The sequence below is a fragment of the Lissotriton helveticus genome, chromosome 9, assembly GCF_964261635.1.
Source record: "Lissotriton helveticus chromosome 9, aLisHel1.1, whole genome shotgun sequence".
NCBI classification, from domain to species: Eukaryota; Metazoa; Chordata; class Amphibia; order Caudata; family Salamandridae; genus Lissotriton; species Lissotriton helveticus.
In genome coordinates this window covers 342,120,087-342,147,161 of record NC_136070.1, presented here as the reverse complement: position 1 = coordinate 342,147,161, position 27,075 = coordinate 342,120,087, and the positions used below count along the sequence as shown (strand labels likewise).

Sequence of the window (27,075 nt, the reverse complement as noted above, 5' to 3'; positions counted from 1 at the left end):
GTAGCATCTCCTTTGGGGTCAATGGCATCCTGTATTTCCATTGTTCTGAATGCACGTCTCTACTTGAAACCTCTCCAAATTTGCCTAGAGGATCAATGGTAACAAAGAATAGGAGACTGGGAAGATCGAATCTTCCCAGTGTAGAATGTACGTCACTCTCTCTCCTTGTGGACCAAGCCACAGAATCATCTGACAGGAGTTTCTTTTTTAGAAATGAAACACCGTCTCAATCCATCATCACAGACGCTTCACTGACAGCATGGGGCACTCATATGAACCACTTACCACTTAAGGTATTTGGTCTCAAAAAGAGACATCCTATCATATAAACTTGTTAGAGCTGAAAGCTGTACATCTAGCTGTAAAAGCTGTTCTATCATCTCTCACATCAAAAGACCTAATAATCAAAACAGACATCTCTACTACAATGTGTTATATAAACAAAAAAGGTGAAACAAGGTCAAGACAATTGTCTCTCCAAGCTCAAACAGTGTAGCTTAGGGCTTTAGCAAGAGGGCCTTCCATTGCAGCTTTTCACATTCCAGGAGCTCAAAACATAGAGGCAAATTTTCTCAGTTCTTTTCTCGAGTCGGTCTTGAATGACGAAGTGGTGGACAACATCTTCGAAGAATAGGGCACTTCAACATTAGATTTGTTTGCCACCACTCAAAACCAAAAATACTGAGACTGCGTTTCCAGAGCTCTAGAACCACAGGTACTGGGCAATGCCCTTTTGATAGACTGGTCAACTCCATTTGTGTATGCCTTTCTACCAATTCCATTCATAACACGAGTAATTAAGAATTTGATGAAGTCACACATCACAATGATACTGATCGCTCTGTATTGGCTGACACAGATCTTCTCCACTTGCCCATAGTCCATCACAAGCGCCTTCCACTCTGACTTGATCTCCTCTCCGGACTGCACTGCAAAATTCTTCACCCGTCGATCCAATCGTTGAATTTGGTAGAGTGGCACCTAAGATCACCCAGTATGGCTATTTGAACCTACCAGATGATTGCATGAACATTTTAAAAGAAGCTAAACGTTCGTCTACAAGAGCATGCTACGTTTTGCATAGGGTGTTGTACTAACAAACATGATTCTAATAAAGTACAGGAAAATGTCATCCTCCCATGCTTACTGAATCTGGCCAAGTCAGGCCTGCAGTTATTATCCATTAGTGTAATTTAGCAGCTATTACTGCATATCAAAAATCACCAACACAACAATCTTTCTGTAAGACTCCAGTGGTCAAAGACTTTTTGGAAGGTCTGAGGAAAGTCCAGGAAACCTTCCCCTCCTTGGGAATTGAACTTGGTATTATCAAAATTGATGGGACCTCCATTTGAACCCACCCATAAGTCAACGCTGCAACACTTTTGATAGCTATTATCTCGGCTCATAGAAATAGTGAGTTGCAGGCTCTGTCTTCATTAGAACCTTTCACAGTTTTCCATCACAATAGGGTTGTCCTACCAACGCACCCTTCCTTTTTACCTTAAGTAGTGTCAGATTTCCATATTAACCAATCGATCGCTCTGCCTACCTTTTTTCCAAACCCTACCTCTGCAGCAGAGAGAACGTTGCATTCTATTAATGTTAAAAGGGTACGTCTTTTCTATTTAGAAAAATCCAAATCTATTTGAAAATCAACCCACCTGTTCATAAATTAGGGTTCCTTACAGCGGGGTTTAGCGACCGCTAAACAATTCTTTGCTAGATGGATTGTCTCTTGCATTTTTCTATGCTACCAGGTTGCAAAAAAGCTCTTACCAGGCAAGCCTAAGACTCATTCTACAAGAGGAAAGCAGCAACCATAGCTTGGATTAGGCAGGTTCCTATCTTGGACATTTGTAAAACAGCTAGCTCTAGTTCGTTACACACGTTTACAAGACACGACTGTCTAGACGCTGATACTCGGGCAGAGTCAAAATTTGCACAAGAAACACTGTGAAATCTATTCAAGTAGTTAATTTGTCCTGATAGGCCAGGACGCCTTACTTATTATATGCATATTAGGCACGTTACGGATTCACAACTTATGGACACCTGACAGCCGCAGTGTGGGATTTTTCTCTCAGCTTGCTACTCTATTCAAGGTTTATGACTATCAGTGAAGATTCTGCTTGCAGAAGATAATGCTAAATACATGTAGACCTGGCTCTGCATCTTGGAAATCTTCATTGAAGTCATAAACACCCTCCTTCCTCCCCGGCTGTCAGTGTGTCTTTGTATCCTGTGCATTGTGTAAAAAGAACTGACACACATAGTCAAATTGCCACTGCAGTGCATTGTGGGATGGGTTCCTCTGTGGTCCTCAAAGGTACAGGTTCCCTTTTAAGCGTCTCCGTGATAACCTATCAGGCTATCTTTTCCTTCTCATGCTGTCTGGTTATGGGTAGCCTTTTTTCTATGACAAAGTGTTGCAAGTTTAAAGGCTTCATTGGTATATATTTTCCCAGTTATTTCTCCACCAGCATTCACCAGGAAAATACATCTCTGACAGTCTACACAGTGACCAGTAGCGTCCTGTGGAGGGAGTTCCACGGGGCGGTGCGGGGAAGGGGCAGGGAGGGGGGTAGTAAACACCGGAATATGGATGAACGAAGGTAAGTAAACATTAAAATGAATAAAACAAATTCTGTTGCATTTTACGATGCATCGCGCTACAAAATTCGTTTTATTTATTTAAATGTTTACTTACCTCTGTTAATTTATACTCCGGTGTTTACTATCCCAAAGCAGATCTCATTTTTCCAGGGTCATCCATGTTTCCAGACAATACGTTTGATTTTCATATTATGCCTCTGTAATTTGTCGTTGGTATATGATTAATACACAGCTCAGTAAGCTGAATAAATGTTGCACAGAACCATGTAACCTGCTGGTAGCAGGTTACTTTTGAGTATGACAAAAGGCTTGGATATTCTGCCTCAGTAGTCATTGTACCACCTTCTGATCACTGGCTCCAAGAGGGTTGGAGAGTTAATACATGTGCTGCAGAGTTGTCAGTATAACCGGAAAGTTAGAGGTTCAAATCCTGTTACGGTAGGAAGTATGTTAATGCAGCTGTAATCAATATATATTCATCACCTTTATGCTGTACCTTCCAAATACCAGTAAGATATGTAAGAGAGTTTAAGCACCAGTTGTAGCACATGCTCCTGGAAGGTTCTGATACCATTAAGATGGTTCAAGGAAATAATTTGGCCACTGCAGAGCCATGTGTATCCTGCTTACATGGTTCATGATGTAAATATGTCTGCTACAAGGTCTGCTTTACATAACACCTCCCTGATTCCAGTTTGTGTAGGACAGATGTGGATTCTTCATAGATCGGCATGCAATCTGTAGTCGACACATTGAAATCTTAATGAAATAGTTCTGTGTTGTTTGTAAAATGAATGCCGTTCACAGGTTGAATACTTGCAGTTTCTACTCAGACTATCACCCTTTAACTTCAAAAGAGTGAATTTGCATGCGACAGTAGCCCCCTCCATCTACTATTCCTTCCTATGTAAGAATGCACATTTTTGCTCCTTTCAAAATTCACCTCCTTGTAACATGGGATGTTCAGTCCTCCTGGATACCCACAGAACTCTGCACTGGGAGCTTAAGCAACTCCATTAACTAAAGAGCTGACACACTTGCCTACTTACATATAGTAATTCTAATGCATCAGGGCCCAGTGTTTTTCTGTGGATATCCATAAGAAACATGAATTCTTCTAGCTAACGCAGCTTTCATCCTTCTGAAGTTGGTCAAAACGAGAACCACTTCAAGGCGTTTGTAGCTCAAATTGCTTTCGGTTCTAATCAACTGCAATGTTATAGTAGAAAATAACACGTACCATATGCTATGAAATAAGCAAAACATTTGATGCTTGTTTCATCTTCCTTGTGCTTTAGTGTGCACTGCGACAGCCACAACACTTTTGTCACGACACACACTTCAGTTCACAGGAAGGTAAATACATTTATTTTGAGCATCAAAAAAAGAGAGAATGGCCCTCATTACTAGTTTACCGGATTTGGTACAGGGATACTAGGGCCAGAATCTCAATTCCAGTTGGTATTACTACACAAAATTCGAGCAGTTATAAGATTTGTCCCTGAAGTATAAATGCCCACTCGGGTCAGGGAAACTTGGATATTTTTTCGTTGTCAACACCCCCCCCCCCCCCCCCCCCCCCCCCGATTTCGTGGACAAATCTGCTCACATTTTCAACCTGTTCAGACCAGGCTGAAAATGTCAGCAAGTGGGATGCTGGGTTTTTGAGGGGAAGATGAAGGGGATATGATATGGAAAAAGAGCAAGCCAGGGAAGCTTAAGCTTGGGATAGTGTTGTATCCTCCATTGCAGCGCTGCAGGGGGTGACCTTGGGCCAGACTGTGCTTTTCCTGTCACAGCACATGTTGCAACTGAACCCAGGTTCTCCAGGGCCTGTAATAGTCGGCCTGGCGACACCAGGCTACTTGTGATGGCCCTAGTTGGCAACTCCCAGTATTTAACTCTCTAGGGGATACCACCAGTCAAAATGAAGGCATCAGACTGCATCTAGTGAACAGAATAAGCATATTGCCTGTTAAATATGTAACATTATGTGCCACACAATTCTGCATAAGATGCTGCCTGCTTGAAGGCTGTATTTTGGAGTGCATTGACGATTTAGATATGTTTTTGTATTTCTAAAGCGCAACACATATCCCCTGGGGATTGTCACATCGCTAAGTATACCCAGTGCTTATTTTGTAATAAAATAATAAAGGCCGGGGCCCTCATCAGGGTGCCACTTCCGCTTGGACCACCCCTTGCACCTGCCAGCACTGCTAATAACAGTATCAACACAAGTACTAACCATCATACCCTACAAGTGTGACAATTCAGACTATTCCCCGCCCCCAAAGCTATAAGAATGGCTTGGGTGGCAGGTTATAGTCATTTTAATGTACATTAAATTAATAAACATCTGTTGAATTAGACAAACAGTGCCACCACGTGGCAGACTGTCATTAGTGTCAGTGCTGACAATTAAGTTCCAGTGCAGCGCACCGCAAACCACCGGCTTAAATGAAGCACTATAGTTACGAAACCTATCCAATGAGAACACTTCACTTATAGATAAATCCTTTGCAGGGTAAAAGCCTGGCTTTTAATTTGTTCCTAAATCTGCTGTGATTATCCTTAAGACGAATGTCCTGGGGAAGCTCATTCCGCTGGGCAGCAGCCAAATTAGTAAAAGAGTGACTACCCATTCTAGTTCTCTTTAGACGTTTAGTTCTTGCAAGGGCTGAGTTCTACGATCTCAGGTCATGAGTAGAAATGCAGAATTCTACCATGTTTTGTAGAATCGCAGGTCCTGAGTTATCAAGGGCTATGTGAGCTTAGTTCTAAGTATTGAAATTAGCTCTTTCACGTATGGGTAGCCGGTGTAAGGCTGCCAAACAGGCCGAAGCATAGCTCGATCCGTCCATGTTACAGATTAGGCTGGCTGCAGCACTTTTGAATACCTTAAATCCAGTGAACAGGTAGTCCACCATACCTACATAAAGGGCGATACTATAGTTGTCTTCTTGCTATAAGAGCCTGGACTATTGTCTTGCGCCAGGCTGTCAGGATCCAAATGAACAGTCTTTTCAAAAGCTTGAGGATACCAAAGCATTCACCACAGCCAACTCTAACATGATCCTGCATCTCTCCCAATGATGCCGGCCACCAAGAGGCATCCCATATCAGCTGTGCCCCACCGAATAGCAGGACCTCAGTTTTTTCTGCGTTCAGGTTTATGGAACCGTTCTATTTATTGAGGTCTGCTGCTTATTAACACAGCTTTCCGCCCACAACCAACGGCCGGCAGCGTCATCAAGTGTAAGAGATAGTACACAGCTTTTAGCCTTCAACTCGGAGGCCGGCAGCGATAAGCAAACCAAATGAACTTTAAAGAGAAGAATCAAGGGAAAAGAAAAAGGGAGAGCAACGAAAAGATAGGAAAGATCCCAGACAAACATCATCACCCATCGGCCCCTAGTCCTCCGTACCATTACACCCAACTTCTCGTGCCTAGCTGAAAGATGTTCATAAAGGGTCAAAGTTTGCCTCCAGGGCTAGGATGAGGCCTAAGTGTCCTCCTTTTCTTCTTGGGGGAGCAAGCGCAGTATCTTCAAGTATTTCGGACAGGTCCCCTAAACTCTAATGAGAGGATTCAAATAAGAGAGGCCCATAATTCTGGATAAACAGCCGCCCTGTTCTCAACCGCCTGTGACATAAGTTCCATCGCCTGGGTAACCCATAATTTGTGCAGCCACAAGATATGATCTGGAATTTTCTCTGTCCCCCAGCGCGCGAGGATTACTTGGCGCACAGCGCTTAATGCTAGAGCCATTTGCCTGCCCCGTATTGACCGCAGGGGGAAAGTCAGGGTGGTTGGTTAACCCTAAGATTGTGTATGCAGGGAATAGGGGTATAGTTGTGTCAAATTCTAGGTCAATATCGTTCAAGACCTGTTCCCAAAACCTGGCCAATTTAGGACTGGGCCATAAGAGGTGAAGGAAAAAACCTGTTTGCCCACAGCCACGCCAGCATTTTTCCAACCGCTCCTTATTCCATCTATGTATACGTGCAGGGGTGAGATACCAGTAGGAAGCGACTTTAAAGGCTGGACATGTTTTGCGTAGTGTGATGAACCCTATAGAAAATGTCATTCAAAACTTTGACGGAGATGGAGCGCCAGAGTTCATCTGTCTAGCGCAGTTGGCTCTTGGATTTCGGAGCAGAACCACTGTCAGTGAGTAGAGCATAGAGTTCAGAAATGAGGTGCTTATCTCCATCCAAACATACAGGCCATTTCTCAAAGTTGGTGAGGGAGCGGGAGGACCCAGGTTCATAGCTCAGGGAGGTCACCCAGTGTCTCAGCTGGGCATAATGAAACATATCTGATAAAGAGACCGAGTAATCCTTTTGTAGTTGAGAAAAAGGGATAGCCCCCAAGAGGTAGAAAAGTGAGCCCACGCACTTGTGGCCCCACTCATGCCAGCGGCTGAAAATGTCAGAACTGATCCCCGGACAGAAGGGGATCGTTAATAATCTGCATCATTCGGGAGGGAAACGTCATCAGCCCGTGTTTAAGGGCAACAGAGTCTCAACTTTTTAAATATCGTGGCAGTCACCGGGGAAGAGTACAGCCCGAGGCTTTATGTATGCGAGGCAACCATACCTCGCGCCATATATTTACACCGGCAACCGTATGGTCCATAAAAGACCAGTGTTTTTTGGAGAGTGGGTGATTCCACTCTACGATATAGTGAAGTTGCAAAGCCTAAAAGTACAGTGGGATCAAGGGGTCCCCCATGCCTTCTCCTGCTTGTGTACAAGATATTTGTTGTTGACGAGACGCAACCTCCAGCCATTCCAAATAAACCTTTTGATATCGATTTGCAGATTGCATAAGACGAAGGCGACTGGGTCAGTGGTATGGTCTGGAAGATAAAAAGTATGTGCAGGAGCACTGTTATTTTAACTGCGCCGATGTGTCCCGTCCAAGACCATCTCAGACTGCTCCTCGAGGAAAACGTCTTATTAGTCTGGTCAAGAAGGGCGCCATAGTTAACTGCCAGCGACTTTGCCAATGTGGGAACTAACTTTATGCACAAATACGGTATGGTCTCCTTCGCCCACGCTAATAGAAACCGTGCCCGCAGTGTATTCTCATGCAGAGAGGCGACTGAGAGGTTCGGAATCTGGAATTTCTGGATGTTAACTTTGAACCCAAATAGCTCACTAAACACCCACAACTCCTCGAGCAGGGATGGCAGTGAGGTCATCGGATCCGTCAAGGATAAAATAATGACATCCGTGAACAGGATAATGATGTGTCTAGCAGCCCAAAATCGAATCCCAGAGACTCGCAGGTTGTCTCTAACCCTCTGCGTCATAGGCTTCATATATAGCGCAAAGAGGAGCGGAGAATGGGGGCAACCCTGTCGGGTCCCACACGCTTTAGGGAACATGGAGGATGAAGTCGCATTGACCCGGACGGAGGCCCTGGGGGTGCTGTAGAAACAATGATTCAGTCTGATAAATGTATCTCCAAAAACCAATTCAGCGGAGGGTTGCATGCAGGTCTGGCTAGTGAACACAATCAAACGCCTTCTCCGCATCGATGGAAGAGAGCCTCCTTTGTGATCGTTGAACGAGATTAATGAGATTCAGGAGTCGTTTTGTATTATCTCCGCTTTACCTCATGGGGTTGAAGCCGGATAGGTCGGGCATGATAGGATTCAATCAAGCAGCTAGAATACCTGCAAAGAGTTTGGCTTCTATGTTGAGAAGAGAAAAGGGCCTATATGACCCACAGTCCCCTGGGTCTTTTGACAGCTTAAGAATCACTGAATGGACGAGGCTAGCATCGAGTCGGTCAGGGAACCCGAGTCAAAAAAGGAGTTAAAAAAAGAGGGGCTATCTCTTGTCAAAAGGTTTTATAAAATTTGGCGGAATAGTGATCCAACCCTGGCGTCTTTGAAGGTTTAAGGCGGGCGATAGCTGCTATCACCTCCCCTATAGGTATGGGTTGGTCAAGTTGAGATGCAAGCTCCAGAGGTAAACGTGTCAAGGAAACTCCTTGGAGATAAGCCTCTGAGTCTCCCTTGGACTGTCCGAGTCGGAGTATAAAACACTATAAAAATATTCAACGGCCTCAGCTATTTCGGTGTCCGTGTGGACCTCCTCACACGGACTTGGTGTGAGTGTTTGATTGGTTCAGATGCTCCGTCCATCACCACCCCCTTTTTTACCACTTTGATCGCCATAAGTTGGCAGGGTATGCTCAGACGTGAGTCCCTTGCTCACTTTGCCACTGGATTCAAGCAAGCCGGGCTGAAGACGGCTGAAATGCCAGAAACTGGTCCTCGGAAGCTTGTTTCCGGTCCAGGGAAGGCATGGCTTGGCAGTTCGGGCTGGACTGTTCCCTTGAGGCACAGGGTCAGACTGATTTGCATATGGCCATGTCTGAACTGGGGTGGCAGAGTGGGCTAAAGAACGGTGATGGATATAACCCAGATCTGTTGACTGGGTGTGAGTGTTTGATTGGTTCAGATGCTCCGTCCGTCACCACCCCCTTTTTTACCTCCTCACCCCGAGCCATTCAGACAGAGCTCACAGAGCCAGAGAGAGTTTTGTTATGGAGCCTTTGAGCCATCATGCGTCTGCAGCGGTCACTGCTTAAGTAGAATTTCTGTTTGAGTCGCAAAAGGGTATGCTCCGCTTGGTCAAGGTTAAGGTGCTTCTTTTTCTCTAGCTTGCGCCAGACTCTGGGGATGCCCGCACATTTATGGATCGATTCCAACTCAGAGAGCTCCTGTTCTAGTCGCGGCACTTCTCCCAGCACATCTGGTTCTCAGCTGCTGCAATGGCGATAAATTGTCCCCTCACGATGAGCTTTAATGCTTCCCAGATCAATGAAAGGGGGTCCCCTCTGCCATTGTTGCGGAGGTAATCCACTAGTGCAGTACGTATCACTTCAACTGTGGAAAAGGATTGCAGCATAGTATCACGTAGTCGCTCATGTGAAGTACAAGACTGAAAGATATCAAGCCGTAGAGTTAAAGCGATTGGGCGTGGTCTGAAAGAGATTGGGGTTCTATGTTCGCCTTTCGGACACAGTCTTTTAGGGCCGGGGACGTGAGGAAGTGATCAATTTGGCCGTATGACTTGTGTGCCGCTGAATAAAAGGTTTAAACCCTCGAGGAGTGGTGGAGGTGACGCCAGATTTCACTGAGTGATAGCCATCAGAGGCCGTCAAACGTGAAGGCTCCCGTTTGAGAGGAGCGTTGGCTGGAGCGATCTAAATTTGGGTCCATCACCACATTGAAGTCTCCCCCGATCAGGATGGCTGTATTCGGGGAAGTGAGGGCTGCCGCTAGCACGTTGAGGATAAAGGGTTCTTGTCTCTTGTTGGCTCTTCTTCGTGGGCCAGAGGACCAATACAGGTGAGGAAACCAGTGTGAAAAAGACTCCATAAGATATACAATCACGGATGCATTGGAATCTTATATTTACATTCTCACAACTGTATCTAATATACTTTTTTATTAATAATATCCTGGATGAAAAGCGATACATATCGAGTGGGATGGGGAAAAAAACTATGAGGACATAATACCAGGTTCAAGTCCCCCGGGAAAGTGACAGAGTGAAGTAGTGTGGCTCACTGGTTAGAGGCGGCAGACCCGAGAGCAGAGGACGGCCCGGGACCAGGGTTCGATTCCCGGCGCGGCAGGTTTCTGGACCAGGGTCAGCGGACTCGATAATTCTCTCGCCTCGGTGCCCACTCTGATCAGCGTTCACACTCGGCAACTCTGGGCATTAGCTTGCCTCATCTTCACTAACGGCCCCACCAGACCGCCGGGGATGCCTGGTCTCACCCTGGAGATACCCATTAAGGGACCATCTCTCAGGGAAGCCAGGAAGGGTTTCGCAGCGGTCGAAGCGCCTTGGGACCCTACGGGTAAGTAGTGCGCTATATAAATGCCTATACATACATACATACATACAGCCTTCTCAATTCCTGAGAGCGGAAACAGCGGAACTACATTTCCCAGAAGCTCAAAGACCAGGAAGTAGATGTGAAATAATCAATCCTCCCTCCACCGGCACACACAGATGGTGTCCCGCGGACTACAACATAGAGACATGGCCGGCGCTTCAAACTAAAGGTATGTTGGATCTACACCAAGCCCTATAGAAAAGTCACATTCGTCGCTTGAACTACACCTGAGAATAACGAGTCTCCCCTCCCGTTTTTTCAAGCCTCAAATCCGTGATTGATTTCCGAACCGAGGAGCGTGTGACAAGTGTCCCCCTCGAAGGAAGTATCCAAACAATTCCTAACAAGTAAGCCAGGCGCCGCACATGTTAAACTACTGTGTCCACACTCAGGACCTGTGTGTATGCTTACCCCTCCAAATGTTTATGTTTTCACAGAACTCCTCGGCCACAACACCCCCGTCCACCATGTGAGTACAATTCAGGCAATAAAAGTCAGGCAGTAGAAAGGCAGAGTATGTCTTGGTGATATGACGGTTGACTTATGTAGTATTCCATTTAATGTGCATTTCAGCTGGTCATCGTCCGGTTGGATCATGTGGAGCTCCCACACAAGGTAGGAGGCAAGGGCATGCACGGGCAGTTAGAACCTTAAACACCCCCCACCCCCCCCCTCCCCCCCCCAAATGGATTCTGATCGAGTTTTCATATTCTTCTCTTTCAGTTCCTGAGGTCCTGATGAGAACCCTACCCAATTATTAAGGGTTCGGAACGCGTAGACCATTTTTCCAGACCATAAGATCACAAAGAATAAATTACTTCTCGTGTGATTATCTAAAAGAAACTGATTGACTGTTTCAAAAGCTAGTGTCTATGGTGTTTCCCCAATTTTTGTATTTTCTGATTTCCTTTCAATCTGTTTATGACATTTCATCTATGTAGTGAGTCTGGAATGTATGAGGTGTATGAGAGAGTAAGTTATGCTTGCATATGTTGATCAACTTAGTATGAAAGACTGTATTTTCACTAATTTTTTGTGATATTGTTTGTTTTAAGAAAAATGTCAGTTTTATGAATACTGTTCCCTGTATTGTGTCGTATTTGTAAAAGTTTGTGGTGAAGTTTTGAACCAACCTATTTTTTCAAAAAATTCTTGAAATAAAAGAGATTAAATCTGTGATTTGTTTCACTGTCCCGCACTAAATTTAATTCTTGCTCGTAGGTCAGTTTAGTTTATTAGAAGATACAGTATTGGCTTTCCGGTTGTTTAGTTACTTGGTATGAGCCAGCACTCCCCGGATACAAACGTTGTTCCGATGTTAACCATTTTCCAGGTTTTCATTGTGCCCCTGAAGTTCCACGTGTTCCTTGAGATTCAGGACCTCCTGTTGTGCCCATTCTATTTCTTCCTCTCGGTTGGATTCCAGATCTTCCATGGCGGCTACCCTGTCCCGAACCTCCTCAAGTTGCGGCGAACCTCCCGGAGGTCCGCAGACAGCTCCGCCTTCATGGTCTGTAGATCTCCTCTGAGAGATGCAAAGAGGAACTCTAAGAAAGACTTGGCAAATGGACCTTCTCCATTGTTAGGGTCCTCCACCCGTTGCTCTCCAGTGATCACAGGCAGTTTATCTTGCGGGGCTTCTCGCCCTGCTTCACGAACATGTCCTTGAGTGATCAATCCTTTTTTGCCCTGTTCAGACATGGTGCGGGTCAGTGTAGACAGGCGGTCAGGAGAGGCAGAGTGGTAAGGGATCAAGGCGGTCGCCCCCAAGACGCTGGTATCCCACACCTCAAGGGGCCCCGGTGAAGTCCAAGCAGGAGCACAGAAGGTTAATGCCCCCCCTCCGGGCCAGCAAGGAAAGCCACAAGGCCACATGGACACAGGCAACCGTTCCAGGGAGCTGCGAACAAACGTATGGTGAGGCCCAAAGTCCAAGGCAAGGGGGTCCATGCCGGTCCTTCAGTGGCACTCCCCTCCAGTGCCGCCCCCTCCCCCCACCCCCACCTCTTCAGCAGCCACTCATTCCACGATCCTCAGTATCGCCAGTACGGTCCGTCTCGCCATGCCTTGAGAGCTAGCTTACTTCTGATTCTCAGCCTCTGACTGTAGAGCAAGGGAGGAGCCACCCAGGCGCAGGTCCCTGGACCCCCGGGCACCCTGCAATCTCTAGAGCGCTATTGAAGGAGACCAATCCCGGGGGGAGGATTGCGATCTCGAATTCTCCTGGGGACCAGTACCAGAAGGCCCCCCCAGTGCTCGAGCGGGCCACAAACTTCTCCAATTTCAAATCAAGTGTTGCACCGGAGTCTCAGGCCCAGTGCCATATGCACAGATCGGTGAGCTACGAGGCTTGATGGGCGCAGATTCAACCATCTCTCCAAGAACCAGCCTCTCACAGTGCCACAGCACAGTGGGGGTCCAGGGGTTCTTGTCACCACACTTCCTCTCCAGTTCAGGGACCCTTCTCTCTCCCTGGGGCACTCACACCTCCTCCTGCTTCATTACGTGCAGTCTCTGCGACTTGTCTCCACCGGCTGGGGGCAAGGCCTAGTCTGACGTAGCAAGGGAGAGCCGAATCTTCACTTGGCCCAAGTCTAGCTAGGCCCAATGGTGGGGAAGGGATGAACTTACAGGGCTCACACTGTCTCAAGTACTTCCTGCCCCCTCCACTTCGGACCTACTTGCCCCTCGGGACTTCCCCCCTCTCTATGGGCCCATCAGCAGTGTTCAATGCGTTGAAAAGGAGGAGAGCTCCCAACCACCCCCTCCCCCATTCATGCGCCTGGGCTCCTCACCTCGTGGTCCGAAAGCACCAGCTCAAAGACAGGGCCAGCGGCCAAGTACCCTCAATCGGTGCCTCCTGCTGTGCTCTGAGTGACCTGCGTGGAGAGATCCTTTAAAAAGACTGGGGGAGCACCGTCACACCCGGGGCTCCCCACTTCTGCAGTCCATAGCGGCCTAGTTACAGTGCCAACGCCCCCTTTTCTCTGGCCGCGGGCCACGGGCCAGCCAAGCCAAGCTCTTTTCTGCTAGCTTGTTCCTTCATCTCCGACCTCCTCCCAGTCCAGCGTTCGCAGACGCCTTTCATTCACAGCTGCGCCCACGGGTATCCAGGGGGCGGCCAAGCCCAACTTCAGATCTTGCCCACACTCCGCTCACTGCTATGCCATCGGAGCTCAATGGGGACCCGCAACAGAAGGCTGGAGGGATGCCAAGCAAAGCGGTAGTTGCAGAGAGACGGAGAGACTGAGAATTGCGTCTCTCCATTCCGCCATCTTGGACGCGCCCTACATTTAGTTTTAAGCAATGATTTGTCATCCAGGTTGCTACTTCGAAAAGACACTCAAGAAGTTTTCCATGAATCTTCTCAGGATTCTCACCCAGTGAGATAATCAACTGGGTGTCATCCGTATAGCATGTGACCTCAAAGCCCGATTTCGAAATGATCTTTGCAAGAGGCTAAACAAATATATTAAATAGAGTAGGGCTCAACGAGGAGGCCTGGGGAACTCCACAGTTAGAGATACGAGGGCTGGATCTACAGGCCCCTGTTGTACTCTCAGTCAGGCTACAAACAGTTCAAGTAGGATCAGGGCCGCAGCCTTGCCCTGATCAACTATCGACCTGATATCATACCAGTATTGCTAAAAATGTAGACTCTGTGCTGTTGTTTGCCCGAAAGCCCGTCTGAGAAGGATACAAGTGCCTATTATTTTCTACAAAATCAGTCAACTTGCTATTCACCATAAAAGGAAGGAGGCATACGGGCTGATAATTGGATAGAAAAGACATATCTATACGAGTTTTCTTTGCCAAGTATAGCTGTACTGCTTCCTTCCAAATCCTTGGGAAGGAGCTGCCTCTTCGGGAGATTTATTAAAAATGTTAGTAAAATGTGGACTTAATATATGAGCTAAATCAAAATATATGAAGTGAGGGTAGGATTAAAGAGGCCACATCTAAGTTTATTCTAACATCAGGGAGCATAAGCGAAAAAGTAAATTGAAAATGATCTGTCCACGTAATAGGGACAATGTCTAATATTTTTGTAGACGCAATATTGGAAAACAATAGATCTAATGTATGTCTTGCTGTGTGGGTTGGACCTGTAAATCCATTGTTTTAACTGTAACAAACCCATGTCATTCTCTAAACGTCTGCATAATTCATTCTCAGAGTTGTCAAAATGCACTTTGCCCTTTCATCCTTGTGTATTCTGCTAAGAACAATTGTATTGTATCATAGCTTTATATTGAAATACAGTTACTGAACCGGTGGCATTTAACAATTTCCCTCTAGTTGCCTCGTTACTATACAAGTCTCTCTATTATTAATGCTTCTTCACTTTAATGTTGTGGCTCTTGATTATATGAATCAAGAAAATACGAAAAGATGAGATCATTGAATTCTGACCTTATGTTAAAAATCATACTGATATCAGATGCATTTATTTCTTCTGTGTTTGGTTTAGGGTTCTGATGAGAAATCTTTTCATTGGGCATTTTCATACACCAAAAAATAAACGGCACGAGGTTCTGCGATTGATGGGCAGCATTTTGGGTGTTGAAAAGAATGATATTGATCAGGTAATGACAAAGGAAATCTTCCAGTGTTCTTAGTGTATTTTGAAATTAACAATTGCTTAATAAAACGTCTCTATTTTTAAACAAAAACATATTTTTCAGCTTTTGACAGAGGACCAACGTGGTGTCACCAGATGGGTTACAGGATGGCTTGTTGGTGGAGGATCAGGTTCGAAGAGTGTTCCCAGTACACCACAGAGGCCAACAAACCCCTCGTTTTTCAACAGTGTAAGCAAATGCAATGGTATTTTCCTTGACAAGTTATAATCGCCAGAACTATACTGAGGGATTGTTAAGTATTAATTATTTTATTGATGCTATTAGAATGTTAGGTGATCATTTTGAATGTTGCTACACAGTTGTATTGAATGGTTCTTAAATCGCATTTATATAGCGATTACTAACCTTGACAAGGTCAATAACGCTAGAAGTAAGGTTGTGTGGGGGTGCTGCACCACTCCCAAAATGACCGTGCTGGAGTTCAGAAGGTGAATGAGTACTAACAATGGCCTTAAACTTTGTTTTTATCTTTTGTAATTTTCTTTGAGCCAAAGTGAGAGAATTTTGTAAAATGAACTGTGACAATCTTACTGGGGCACAGGGAGTGTCACAAGAAACACACTAGAATGTCAGTTTTTTTTCTAACACAACATAATTTAAATACCTGTAAATCGAACTGTACAAATATTTCAAAATGCATCAGCAGTTAGGTATGAAACAAATTAAGCACTTAATCTGTAATTCTAAAGTGTGATGTAAACAAAGATTTTAATAGGATCAAAACAATCAAAACACTTTATTCAGTGATACACAAATGATAAATATTTGCTGAAACCAGATATCCCCACACTACCATTTGTGTGCTGCATAATTTTATCAGCTAAACTGGATGTCTCTGCAAATTGACTTGCCATTTCAATGAAAAAGACGCAGCCTGTAAATGACAGTGCGCTGCCACACTATACTTCGGTAGTGTATTTGCGACAGCGTGCTCCAAAGTGCACCACCAGCTACATACCACATTCTTACCAGTCTCCTGCTTAATAGGTATGGCTCATTTGCTACACTTGATTTTTATGTGACACATGTATATTTCACAACCCCAATGACTTTAGTGATGTGACATTGATGGCAGCACCCCCACTCTGAAATTTTTTCCAGAACCAGTGGACAAGTAGTTGAAGCTCTTTATGGTCAGTAGCACGCTACTTTGTAACCAAAGTTCTCTTCCAGGGGATCCTCATCAATAGTCATAAGCACTGAATATTCCCGCCCATGTGCGGGACCCCGGAAACAATATAAAAATATATATGTAAAAAACACATATATCTCGCTCCACATATATGTATGTACATATATTATTTTTCTCACACCAATGCAGCTCCATAACTGAGGCTAAAACAATGTAAACACATATACATGCACTGCAATTAGTAAGGAAGTAAAAGAAAAACACATTAGGTCAAATAACCTTTGAACCTTGTGTTTTAATGAGTAGACCACTCATAAATCCTGAAAATTGCTTGTAAATAGACATTGTTAGCCCTCAGGCTGCATTGCAAAACAATAGCATAGAAAATGAAACCATTTTCAACAAAAAACTGGCACCGTGCCTTTAAGGCAGCCATGACCCCAGGCTTCCCATCATGCCTCAGGGGTGACAGTTAGGTCAGTTGTTCTTTTCGGCTCCTTCAGTCAGGACCCTGGTGAAACAGCTCCCTTTCTTTTTGGCTTTTTGTCAAAAAATATTCTTGTTACCTACAATTTTTTGCTTTCACTCGACGTCTTTTTGACCTAGGGTGTTACTGCTACCTTTTTTAGGCTTAAAAAAGGTGATTTTTCTGTCAGAGATGCCTTCACTCTTTGACAAATGCCCTTCATGTGGAAGGAAGATGGCCAAGACTGACACTCATTCAGTGTGTATCCTGTGCCTACCAGACTCTCATTCCTCGAAAACCTGTGAACACTGCCAAGTTTTATCATCCAGAACTCTGAAAGAACGTGAGAGGATTCGTGTTTATGGGCTTTCTGAGAGAGGAAGATCTCCCAAGAAGCAGAAAAGTCGGAAGGCGCGGTCGACGTCGAAAGAAGCCCCGACTGGTTCACATTCGGCGTCGAGATCGGCGTTGGAGAAGCAGTCGACGGCGACGAAGAAGATGTCTTCAGCGTCAACATCCAAGGTACCTCCGCTATAGACAGCGTCGAGGGATAGGTCACCGTCGAAGCAGAAGAGTTCGACGGCGAGCCACCTGACGTCGAAACAGCATCATCATGCTGTGACGTCGAGGCATTCTCCGTCGACGCCTGGCCACCGGCGTTCGGCGTCGAAACATCCTCCGTCGACGACTAGTCATGGTCGTTCGGCATCGAGGGAGCCTCTGTCGACACATAGTCGATCGACGTCGAAGCAGCCCACGTCGACGCCCGATCAATGGTGTTCGACGTCGAGGCAGCCTCCGTCGCATTCAGACAAGCGGCATTCGGCCTCGAGGCACACCCCGTCGCCGACAGAGCACCGGCGATCGGCGTCGAAGCAGCCTCAGTCGTCGTCGAGTAGACAGCCTTCAACGGCGAGATGCTCTATGCCGAAGGACAGTCATCGCCACCCGAGGTCGGCGTCGAGGAAACCACGGTCGACGTCGAGAGAGCGTCTATCTGCTCAGCGCTCGGCGTCGATACAGCCACCGTCGATGGATCAGCGGAGATCCAGGGAACGGAGCGTTTCGCAGCCAGTGAACATCTCTCCTGCAAGGTCACAGGAGAGGTCGCCTTTGAAGCAGGTGCTGCAGGAGAAAGAGGGTGAACCATTGGACCAGTCTCAAGTCCTAAGGCCTCAATTAGGTTCTCCAGGATCAGCATCGGCTGTGGAGGTGGGACAATCTCCAGTGCAGGATCCTCCTGCCAAGAGAAGGAGGGTCGCAGAAGAGAGATCTCGGTCGAGGTCTTCCTCTAGATCTCTAGTGAGCCTATCCTCATCCTCTTCAGCATCTCGCAGTGGCAGATCTTCGGATGGACAAAACAGCGATTCGGATAGGGAGAGGTCCAAGTCCCCTGCAAGATCGCAACAGGATCAAGCGGATCAGCCTCCACGGTCACGTTCACCAGTGAAGGATCCCACACACAAATCTCCTCCTATTCGTCTTTCCCCAAGGTGGTATAGACCTCTTCACCACTGGGCCAAGGACAAGGAGACGGCAGATCGGCTGAAGGCGTATCGAGACCAGGCTACCCGCCACAAGGAACGGTCTCGTTCTAGGCACTCAAGTAATAGAAGATCTCGTCACAGAGACCGATCTCATTCTAGAACGCGCTCAAGTAGAAGATCTAGGTCCAGGAGGACCCGTAGCTCTTCAAGTTCTTCGAGGACCCGATCTCACAGGGATTACTCTCCGACCCTGACAAACAGTCCACGCTCGAGGATATCTCCAACTGAGGATATTTTCTCGTTCCAAGACATCTTGGGCAGGGGAGCCCTGAAGCTAGGAGTGCCTATGACTGCTCCGCAGATCAAGACGACGGTCATATTTGAAACCCTACAGCACAGAACGACACCCAAACCTTTGTTGCCGTTGGTCCCGGGTATAATGGACCCAGTGAATGAAGTCTTCCTGACTCCGGCAACGGTGAAGTCCGTCCCAGCGAGGATTCTCAAGAAGTATCGTCCTTCTGATGAGGATCCTCTGTTCCTCGTCTGATCCCCCGCCTGATTCAGTAATCATTGCGGCGGCAAGAAAATCCAATGCGGTAGCATCCTCATCCAAGGTACCGCCGGATAAGGACAGCAAGGTGCAAGACTCATGGGGGAGAAGAGTTTGTAACACCTCAGCTTCTTTCCACAAGGTCTCCAATGCGGAAGCGCTGCTCGGCAGATATGATAGATCTCTGTGGGACTCACTTCAGAGGTTTTCTGAAAATCTTCCTCAGGAAGATAGAAAGGACTTTGAGGAGGTTCTGTTGGAGGGCAGTCAAGTCTCCAATCAGATTATAGGAGCGGCGGCAGATGGGGCAACGTTGGCTGCGCATGGTTATGCGCATGGAATCACAGCGAGGAGATCCTCATGGTTGCGCCTTACGGCATTGAAACCCGAGGCTCAAGCCAGAATTCTAAATCTTCCTTTTTCGGGCACGTCTCTCTTTGGTGCGAGTGCTGATGAGGAGATGCAGCGGATGAAGCCTGAGTTAGACACCCTCAAAGCCGTGGGGCTTGAAAAGAAAAAGGAATTCCGGAAGAAGTTCCGTTCAGACAACAAGCGCTCTTCGAAGCAGAGGGTTCAAACCCCTCACTGGCAGAAGGGCCAGAACCAGCAAGGCCAACAAAAGTCGCAATACAAAGGCAAGCGCAATTCCAAAGGAAATGGAAATCAGCGACAAGGCAACAACTTCAATAAGTCTCAGCAGAAGCAATGAGTCTTCACTTCCCCCAGCGCCGTTGTCCACTCCAGTGGGGGGAAGCATTGCGCATCACAGGACAGAGTGGCAGGCCATTACAAAAGATCAATGGGTGTTGTCTACGCTGCAGAACGGGTACTGTCTTCGTTTCCATCGTCTACCTCCACCCGTTCCTCCGATGTCAACGTCAAGCCACCAGCTACAAATGTTAAAGAAAGAAGTAGCGACACTCCTCGAGAAATCAGCCATCGAGAGGGTACCGGTGGCTCAAAGGGGGAAAGGAGTATACTCGAGGTATTTTCTGGTCAGAAAAAAGGGCTAGAAGGCAGAATACAGGCCTATTCTGGACTTGAGAACACTCAATCTACATGTACGAAAAGAAACATTTCGCATGTTGGCGCTTCACCAAATATATCCACATCTCAGGAAGGGGGATTGGATGTGTTCGGTGGACCTTCAGGACGCATATTTTCATGTCCCGATACGACCAGATCACAGAAGATTCCTTCGGTTCCGGGTGGGGACCTCTCACTACCAGTTCAAAGTCCTTCCGTTTGGGTTGAAGTCGGCCCCCAGAGTGTTCACAAAGTGTGTCGCAGTGGTGGCGGCAGCTCTACGCCGCAGGGGAGTCTTCGTATACCCATACTTAGACGATTGGCTGTTGAAAGGTCCAACTCCAGACAATGTAAGGAATCAATTCCAGACATGCATAGAACTTTGTCAACGTCTAGGCCTGCATGTCAACGACAAGAAGTCGGTCTCCCATCCCACTCAGAAGATTCACTTCCTAGGAGCTCTGATAGACTCCGAGGTAGGAAAAGTGTTTCCTTCGGAGGAGAGACAGTTTTCAATAGCACTCAAGTGCCAGCAAGTTCTTTGCAACAGGACTCAGAAAGTGTGAAAGATAGCCTCCCTCTTAGGATCGATGGCTTCCTGCATATTCTTAGTACCGAACGCCAGACTTCGGATGCGTCCTCTTCAGCAGGATCTGGAGGACAAACGGGACCAGCAATCAGATCGCTGGGACGATCAGATCACTTTGTCGGAGGTAGCACGATCTTCCATCCTGTGGTGGACGAAGAAGCAGAACATGCAAGTGGGAGTTCTCTTCCATCAATCTCCTCCTACACAAACGATCATCACAGGCGCGTCATTGCAAGGCTGGGGGGCGCACATGGGTCCTCTTCAGGTGCAGGGTCTGTGGTTGTCCAAGGAAAGCACCTACCACATCAACTTGCTGGAGTTGAGAGCAGTCCACCTGGCTCTCAAAGCGTTCCTTCCCTCGCTTCAGAAAGAGGTGGTTCTAGTACAGACGGACAACACCACCACTATGTACTATTTAAACAAGCAGGGAGGAACCCGCTCAAGGACTCTGTCACTAGAAGCTCAGGGCATCTGGCATTGGCTTCTGGCTCGCAAGTTGTCTGTTCAAGCAGTCCACCTCCCAGGAGAGCAGAACGTGAGGGCGGACGCACTAAGTCGGCACTTCGAAGACAGAGAAGACTGGGTTCTCAACGACGAAGTGCTAGACGACGTGTTCCAGTCTTGGGGTCGTCCTTCCATAGATCTCTTCGCGGACGACGTAAACAGCAAATGCCCAAGCTTCGCCTCAAGGTTCTATCGACCAGGAACGAGGGGGAATGCTCTTTTGATCGATTGGTCAGGGGAATTTGTGTACGCCTTTCCACCCCTTCCTCTGATCCCGAAGGTGGTGAGCAAGCTGAGCCACTCGTGCACAACAATGATCCTGATTGCCCCCGACTGGCCGAGGCAATGGTGGTACACGGACCTCCTTCACCTGTCAGTGTCTCCTCACAAGAGGCTTCCATGCAGGCCGGACCTGTTATCGAAGATGAACGGGAGGATTCACCATCCCAACCTTCCGTCACTGAACTTGACAGCATGGCTCCTGAGGTCATTCAGTACGGCCATCTAGGGCTGCTACAAGACTTCATGTCCATTCTGAGAGAAGCACGACGTCCTTCCACGAGACATTCTTACGCATGCAAGTGGAAGAGGTTCTATATGTGGTGCGTGCAGAATGGTCACAATCCGGTGAAGAGTCAGGAAGAAGCAGTTCTTCCATACTTGTTATACCTTGCTAAAGCAGGTTTGAAGTTTAACTCCATTAAGGTGCATTTAGCCGCTATAACTGCTTATAGGCGATCACCTTCACAAACCTCTTTTTTTCAGTTGCCAGCAGTAAAAGATTTCCTGCAAGGTCTGAAAAAGGTTTACCCTCCTGTACGGCCTCCTTCTCCTCCCTGGGAGCTGAACCTAGTACTATCAAAGTTGATGGGCCCACCTTTTGAGCCCATTCATAAAGCTACTTTACAGCATATTTCCTGGAAAGCGGCTTTTTTGGTAGCGATTACGTCAGCCCGTAGGGTGAGCGAAATTCAGGCCCTATGTACTAAAGAACCGTATACAGTTTTTCATTTGAACAGAGTGGTGCTCAGAACGCACCCTTCTTTCCTGTCGAAAGTGGTGTCAGATTTTCATGTCAATCAGTCTATCTCTTTACCCACTTTCTTTCCTAATCCCTCTACTCCAGCTGAGAGGGCGTTACACTCTTTGGAGCTGAAAAGGGTTTTAAAGTTTTATCTGGACAGGTCCAAGTCTATTCGACATTCTGATCAATTGTTTGTTAACTACGGATCGATCAGAACTGGCCATGCAGCATCGAAACGGTCCATTTCCAGGTGGATCGTTTCGTGTATCAAACTTGCTTACCAATTGGCGCAGAAACCTCTTGTTTTTACCCCTAAAGCGCATTCCACTAGAGGTAGAGCGGCCACGGCGGCTTACCTACATGATGTGCCCATGTCTGAGATTTGTAAAGCGGCGACCTGGAGGTCTGTCCATACATTTACCAGACATTACTGTCTAGATTCTGACAGGAGAGCAGATACCCAGGTGGGCCAGGCCTCCCTGAGGAATCTGTTTAACAGCTGAGTTATTTGGCTGTTATTGCTTGGTTGGGTCATGTACTTCTCATTTACCTGCAGGTGGTTGATGGGCTTGCTATTCTATTCAGTGCTTATGACTATTGATGAGGATCCCCTGGAAGAGAAGGATAAGTTACTTACCTGTAATCCTAGTTCTCTTCCAGGGGTATCCTCATCAAAGTCATAAGCAACCCACCCGCCTCCCCAGGTTAATGAGATTTGGTACTTTTTCAATCTTGTGGTTGAGCCCTGTCTTCAGGGTTATGCAAAGAACAACTGACCTAACTGTCACCCCTGAGGCATGATGGGAAGCCTGGGGTCATGGCTGCCTTAAAGGCACGGTGCCAGTTTTTTGTTGAAAATGGTTTCATTTTCTATGCTATTGTTTTGCAATGCAGCCTGAGGGCTAACAATGTCTATTTACAAGCAATTTTCAGGATTTATGAGTGGTCTACTCATTAAAACACAAAGTTCAAAGGTTATTTGACCTAATGTGTTTTTCTTTTACTTCCTTACTAATTGCAGTGCATGTATATGTGTTTACATTGTTTTAGCCTCAGTTATGGAGCTGCATTGGTGTGAGAAAAATAATATATGTACATACATATATGTGGAGCGAGATATATGTGTTTTTTACATATATATTTTTATATTGTTTCCGGGGTCCCGCACATGGGCGGGAATATTCAGTGCTTATGACTTTGATGAGGATACCCCTGGAAGAGAACTAGGATTACAGGTAAGTAACTTATCCTTAGTAGTTAATCCAGTGGTTATTAATTATTTTAATTATTTTTGTAAATTTGTTGGTTATCAGGTTAATCTACTGCCCTGGGGAAGCAGAAGTATTTCATGCTTTTTATTTCTAGTGAGTGACTCAGTTAATGTCAGTTATGTGTAATTATTATAGTGAGTTAAAGCAAGTTGGAAAAAAAGGATAAGTAAATACGGTGGAGGAGGATTAGATCTAATTATATTGCAAGGAGAGATTTCACTGAAGGGAACACTGTGATTTATGGAAATGGTTTGAGTGGATAGGTTAGAAAAAGGCTAGATTTTGCAGTAATGATTACTCAGGGCAGTTTGATTTGTAAGGAGGGGGTATGGTTAGCTTATTGAAGGATAATAGTGAGTAAGGTTGCAAGCATATGATAGAGTAAGGTATAACCAGAGGTACAAATGCAGGCAGAGGAAGAAGTGTATGGAGTATAGGAAATGAAAAGGTAGGAGGGAGAATAATCCCTAGCTATAAATAAGGTTTTCACCCAGTTTGTTTTCGAATATTAAGATCAAATGCAATCTGGGGAAGTATAAAGAGAAGAAAAGAAAGGTTCAATGTAATTGCTTCTGGAAAGGTATTATAAGTAGTAGCATCTTCGGTTGTTCCGTTTGGCTGTTGATGGTGTTAATACAGTTTATCAGTTTATTTAGTCTATGATTGCTCAAATGAGTGTGATTGTGGAGAAGTGAAAAGCAGGAGTGGAAGAAAGACCATAACCATTTTCTGCCAAGCACCTATAAAGGAATTTGTCAGTATGTCAAATTGTTGTATTTCCCCTACACAGATGCCAAATGGACACCAAACGTGTTTTTAGAACCATTGTAGTGATTGAAGAGAATTCTTCTGAAGTAGGACAAGAAGAATCTATCTTGCAGTGAAGACATTCCATCAATCATTCAGATCATGTCTGACTACCCCACTGCTGTCTGCTGTACATTCATATACAGGGAAGAGAGGGGTTGTGAACCATTGGTTGGATTTCGACTTGCCTGTGGCAGTGGGCTCAACAGTGTACGATGTAGTTTCCCCAGTGGCTTCATAGTTGATGTCTACCTCAGAGTGAAAGTTGATGCTCTGTGCCCTCCTCTGCTTGGAGGACCACCCAAGAATACTTCATCCTGAAGTGATAGACGTGATTTTCTCCAAACTGGAGTGTCCATCTATAGATCTCTTCACACATGGCCTGGAACAGGAAGTGTTCTCGGTTTTGTGACATGCACTTCCCTCTGAATTGTTCTCTGGGGCACCTTCAGATACAGCTGGTCACAGGCCCTGCTATAGGCATTTCCAACAATCCCACTTTTGTTGAACCTCCTGCAGACGGTTGAGCAAGCTCAAGCACAGCTCATTCTTATCACCCAGACTGAGTGAGGAGGATCTCATTCACCATTGTGTTGGCACTTGTTATTTATCCTTCTCTCCCCCTCCCATGAAGAGTGGATCTGTTTTCATAGCAGGATTGTTAGACACTGGTCTTTATAGCCTCAGACAGAACGGTGGCATGCATGGAGGCAGAGTGCTGCAAGCAGGAAGTCTTTTTTTGCCACCTGAACTCTCAGACATATTCTTTGTGGCTGTTAAACCACTTAAACATCATGCAGGAGACTGAAACCAGTTTGTTATGTGGTGCAAGTCAAAATGTGTGCACTCTATTGCCCAGCAGGGTCAGGTAGTCTCTAACGAAAAAGGATATTTGGCTACTCCATCTGCATTTGTGTTTCTCCCCAACTAGACTTCCTTGTTTAAGTTGCTGCTAGCATGGGCCTTTTCGGAAAAGTTTACTTTATTTGATTCCCCCAGTGCATTGATTTTTCTTCAGTGGGATCTCGTTCTTGCATTGACTTTTCTAATGGCATCCCCATTCCACCCACTGCACAGTTACCAAGCTCAACTACTCACTCTAAAAACTCTCCTTGATGGTATAGACTTCAACCAAAAAATCAGAGAACTTTAGGCACTCTTGGTTTGACCTTCATTTGCGGGTATTCTACCTAGATAAATTGTATTTTTGTATCTGTTTATCTTTTTTTTCCAAGAGTGGTATTGGCTTTTCACATGTGGCAGTCCATGACCCTGCCATCCTTCATCATTTCTCGTCATCCCACTGAGGAAGAGGAGTGGCTGCGTAGTCTGGACCCCAGGCATGTGTGCGGTATTCTATTACATATATGTGACAGGACAAAGTGGAGGATCAGATAAATGGCCATGGTGGAGACTAAATGTACCCTTTTATGTTGGGCCATGAAACATATCCATTGAAAGTCAAGATCTTGCTCCACGGACCATAAATTGTGAAATAATCGACGGAGACTATACAATTGCAAAGCACTGGTTATCATAATGTATTTAGGAGCATGCATCGCTATACAAAAAAGAAAAAGGTTTTTTTGCAGTTTTTCTAAGATATAGCCTATTTTTCCTACTTTTTATGCTTTCAACCTACTGCTAGTTTGTGTTGGCAACAGGTATTTAAGCCTCTGGGTGATGCCAGAAAGTTATACATTTCCGAAAAGTAGACAAAATTCAAATTCAGCAAGGGTTCATTACAGCAGATCCCTCAAGTTTCCCAAATAAACCAACTTTTAAAATATAAAAATATGAAAAATGAGTAGTAAAAACCAGCTATTTGTGACAGCGTTTTTATCTGTAACATCATGTCACTATGGCCTTTTACGTCCGCTAGACCCTTCTGTTGCAGGAATATGTATAGGATTTGTACGTTCTCCAAGATCCTCAAAGTCAACAACTCAGCTGCACCATAAAGTAGTTTTTCATTGTGTACTATAGTACTATTCACATGATAATATCTAAAAAAATTAAAAATGGGTTTGAAGATGATCTATGTATTTCTTTTAAAATAAAATGGTATTCTTTTTATTGAGTTTCGAGAAAAGGCAATTCGCAATGCTGCCACGCAGGGCGGCATACTGTCAACAACAGAAAAACAACAAACCAAATGTGATTGATCCTTTTGTGTAGTCACACACAGAAGATGAAATACCACCTATTAAAAAATCACAAGTCAGTGAGTACATGTTACATAATACCGCTGAGTCATCACATATGGGACTACTTTGACTCTTCGCCAACAGATATTGCCGTAATGGTTCCCAGATGTCTTTGGGTTTAGATGATGATGGAAGTTCTTCAGCATACAACTCAAGAGTCTCCCTGCAATATACCATGTCCTTCATCCAATGGTCAGTGGCGAGGGGCCAGGGAGCTCTCCCAAGTCAAAGCTAGTCGCAGTTTTGCTAGTAACAAAGCAATCCGCAAAAATTTCCCCAAAGCCCCTTTTACCTGAGGCACAAAGCATAGCAAGCAGGTTAAAGGCGCACATTGCAAGTTCTGATTGGACATGACTAGGCTTTCCTGTTTTCAGTTTCTATTTTTGGTTAATTCTGGTGTTTTTTTTCAGTGTTTTCAATATCTTAAAAAACAGTTGTTATCAGTGGTTACACATTTTTGCGCCACTAAAAACAACAGAAAAAGTGTTTTTCCGGTGTTTATGGAATGTTTTGCTTTTATTATTGCTTGCTTTCTGCACTGAAAGAACATGGTATATAAACAGTGTACATATTGGGGCCGATTCCGATCCGGTAAAATGCGCTCCGAATCGTCGTACGGAGAGTTTTTTCCCCATACGAATCGTACCCGTAGACGTCCGGTACGTACGACGAAGTACGATCCGTACCAGGTGCCAAACTCCGTACGAGTCGTACAGGACTCCGTACGACTCAAATCTCCGTATGAGTCTCACTCGGAACCGGCTGTACGCGACATCACTACGGTTCGCAGCTGGTTTTTACGACCCAGCAAGTACGATTC

At 45.7% G+C, this 27,075-nt stretch overlaps 1 protein-coding gene across 1 annotated transcript in view; it reads left to right on the top strand.

Annotated features, from left to right (window-relative positions):
• Positions 1–27,075, top strand: part of TRIP11 (thyroid hormone receptor interactor 11) — a 441,702-nt gene that overhangs the window by 392,809 nt on the left and 21,818 nt on the right. The window contains exons 18-19 of the mRNA XM_078660069.1: positions 15,018–15,132; positions 15,232–15,357. Coding sequence (XP_078516195.1) covers positions 15,018–15,132; positions 15,232–15,357 — 241 coding nt within the window. The remainder of the gene's footprint in view (positions 1–15,017; positions 15,133–15,231; positions 15,358–27,075) is intronic.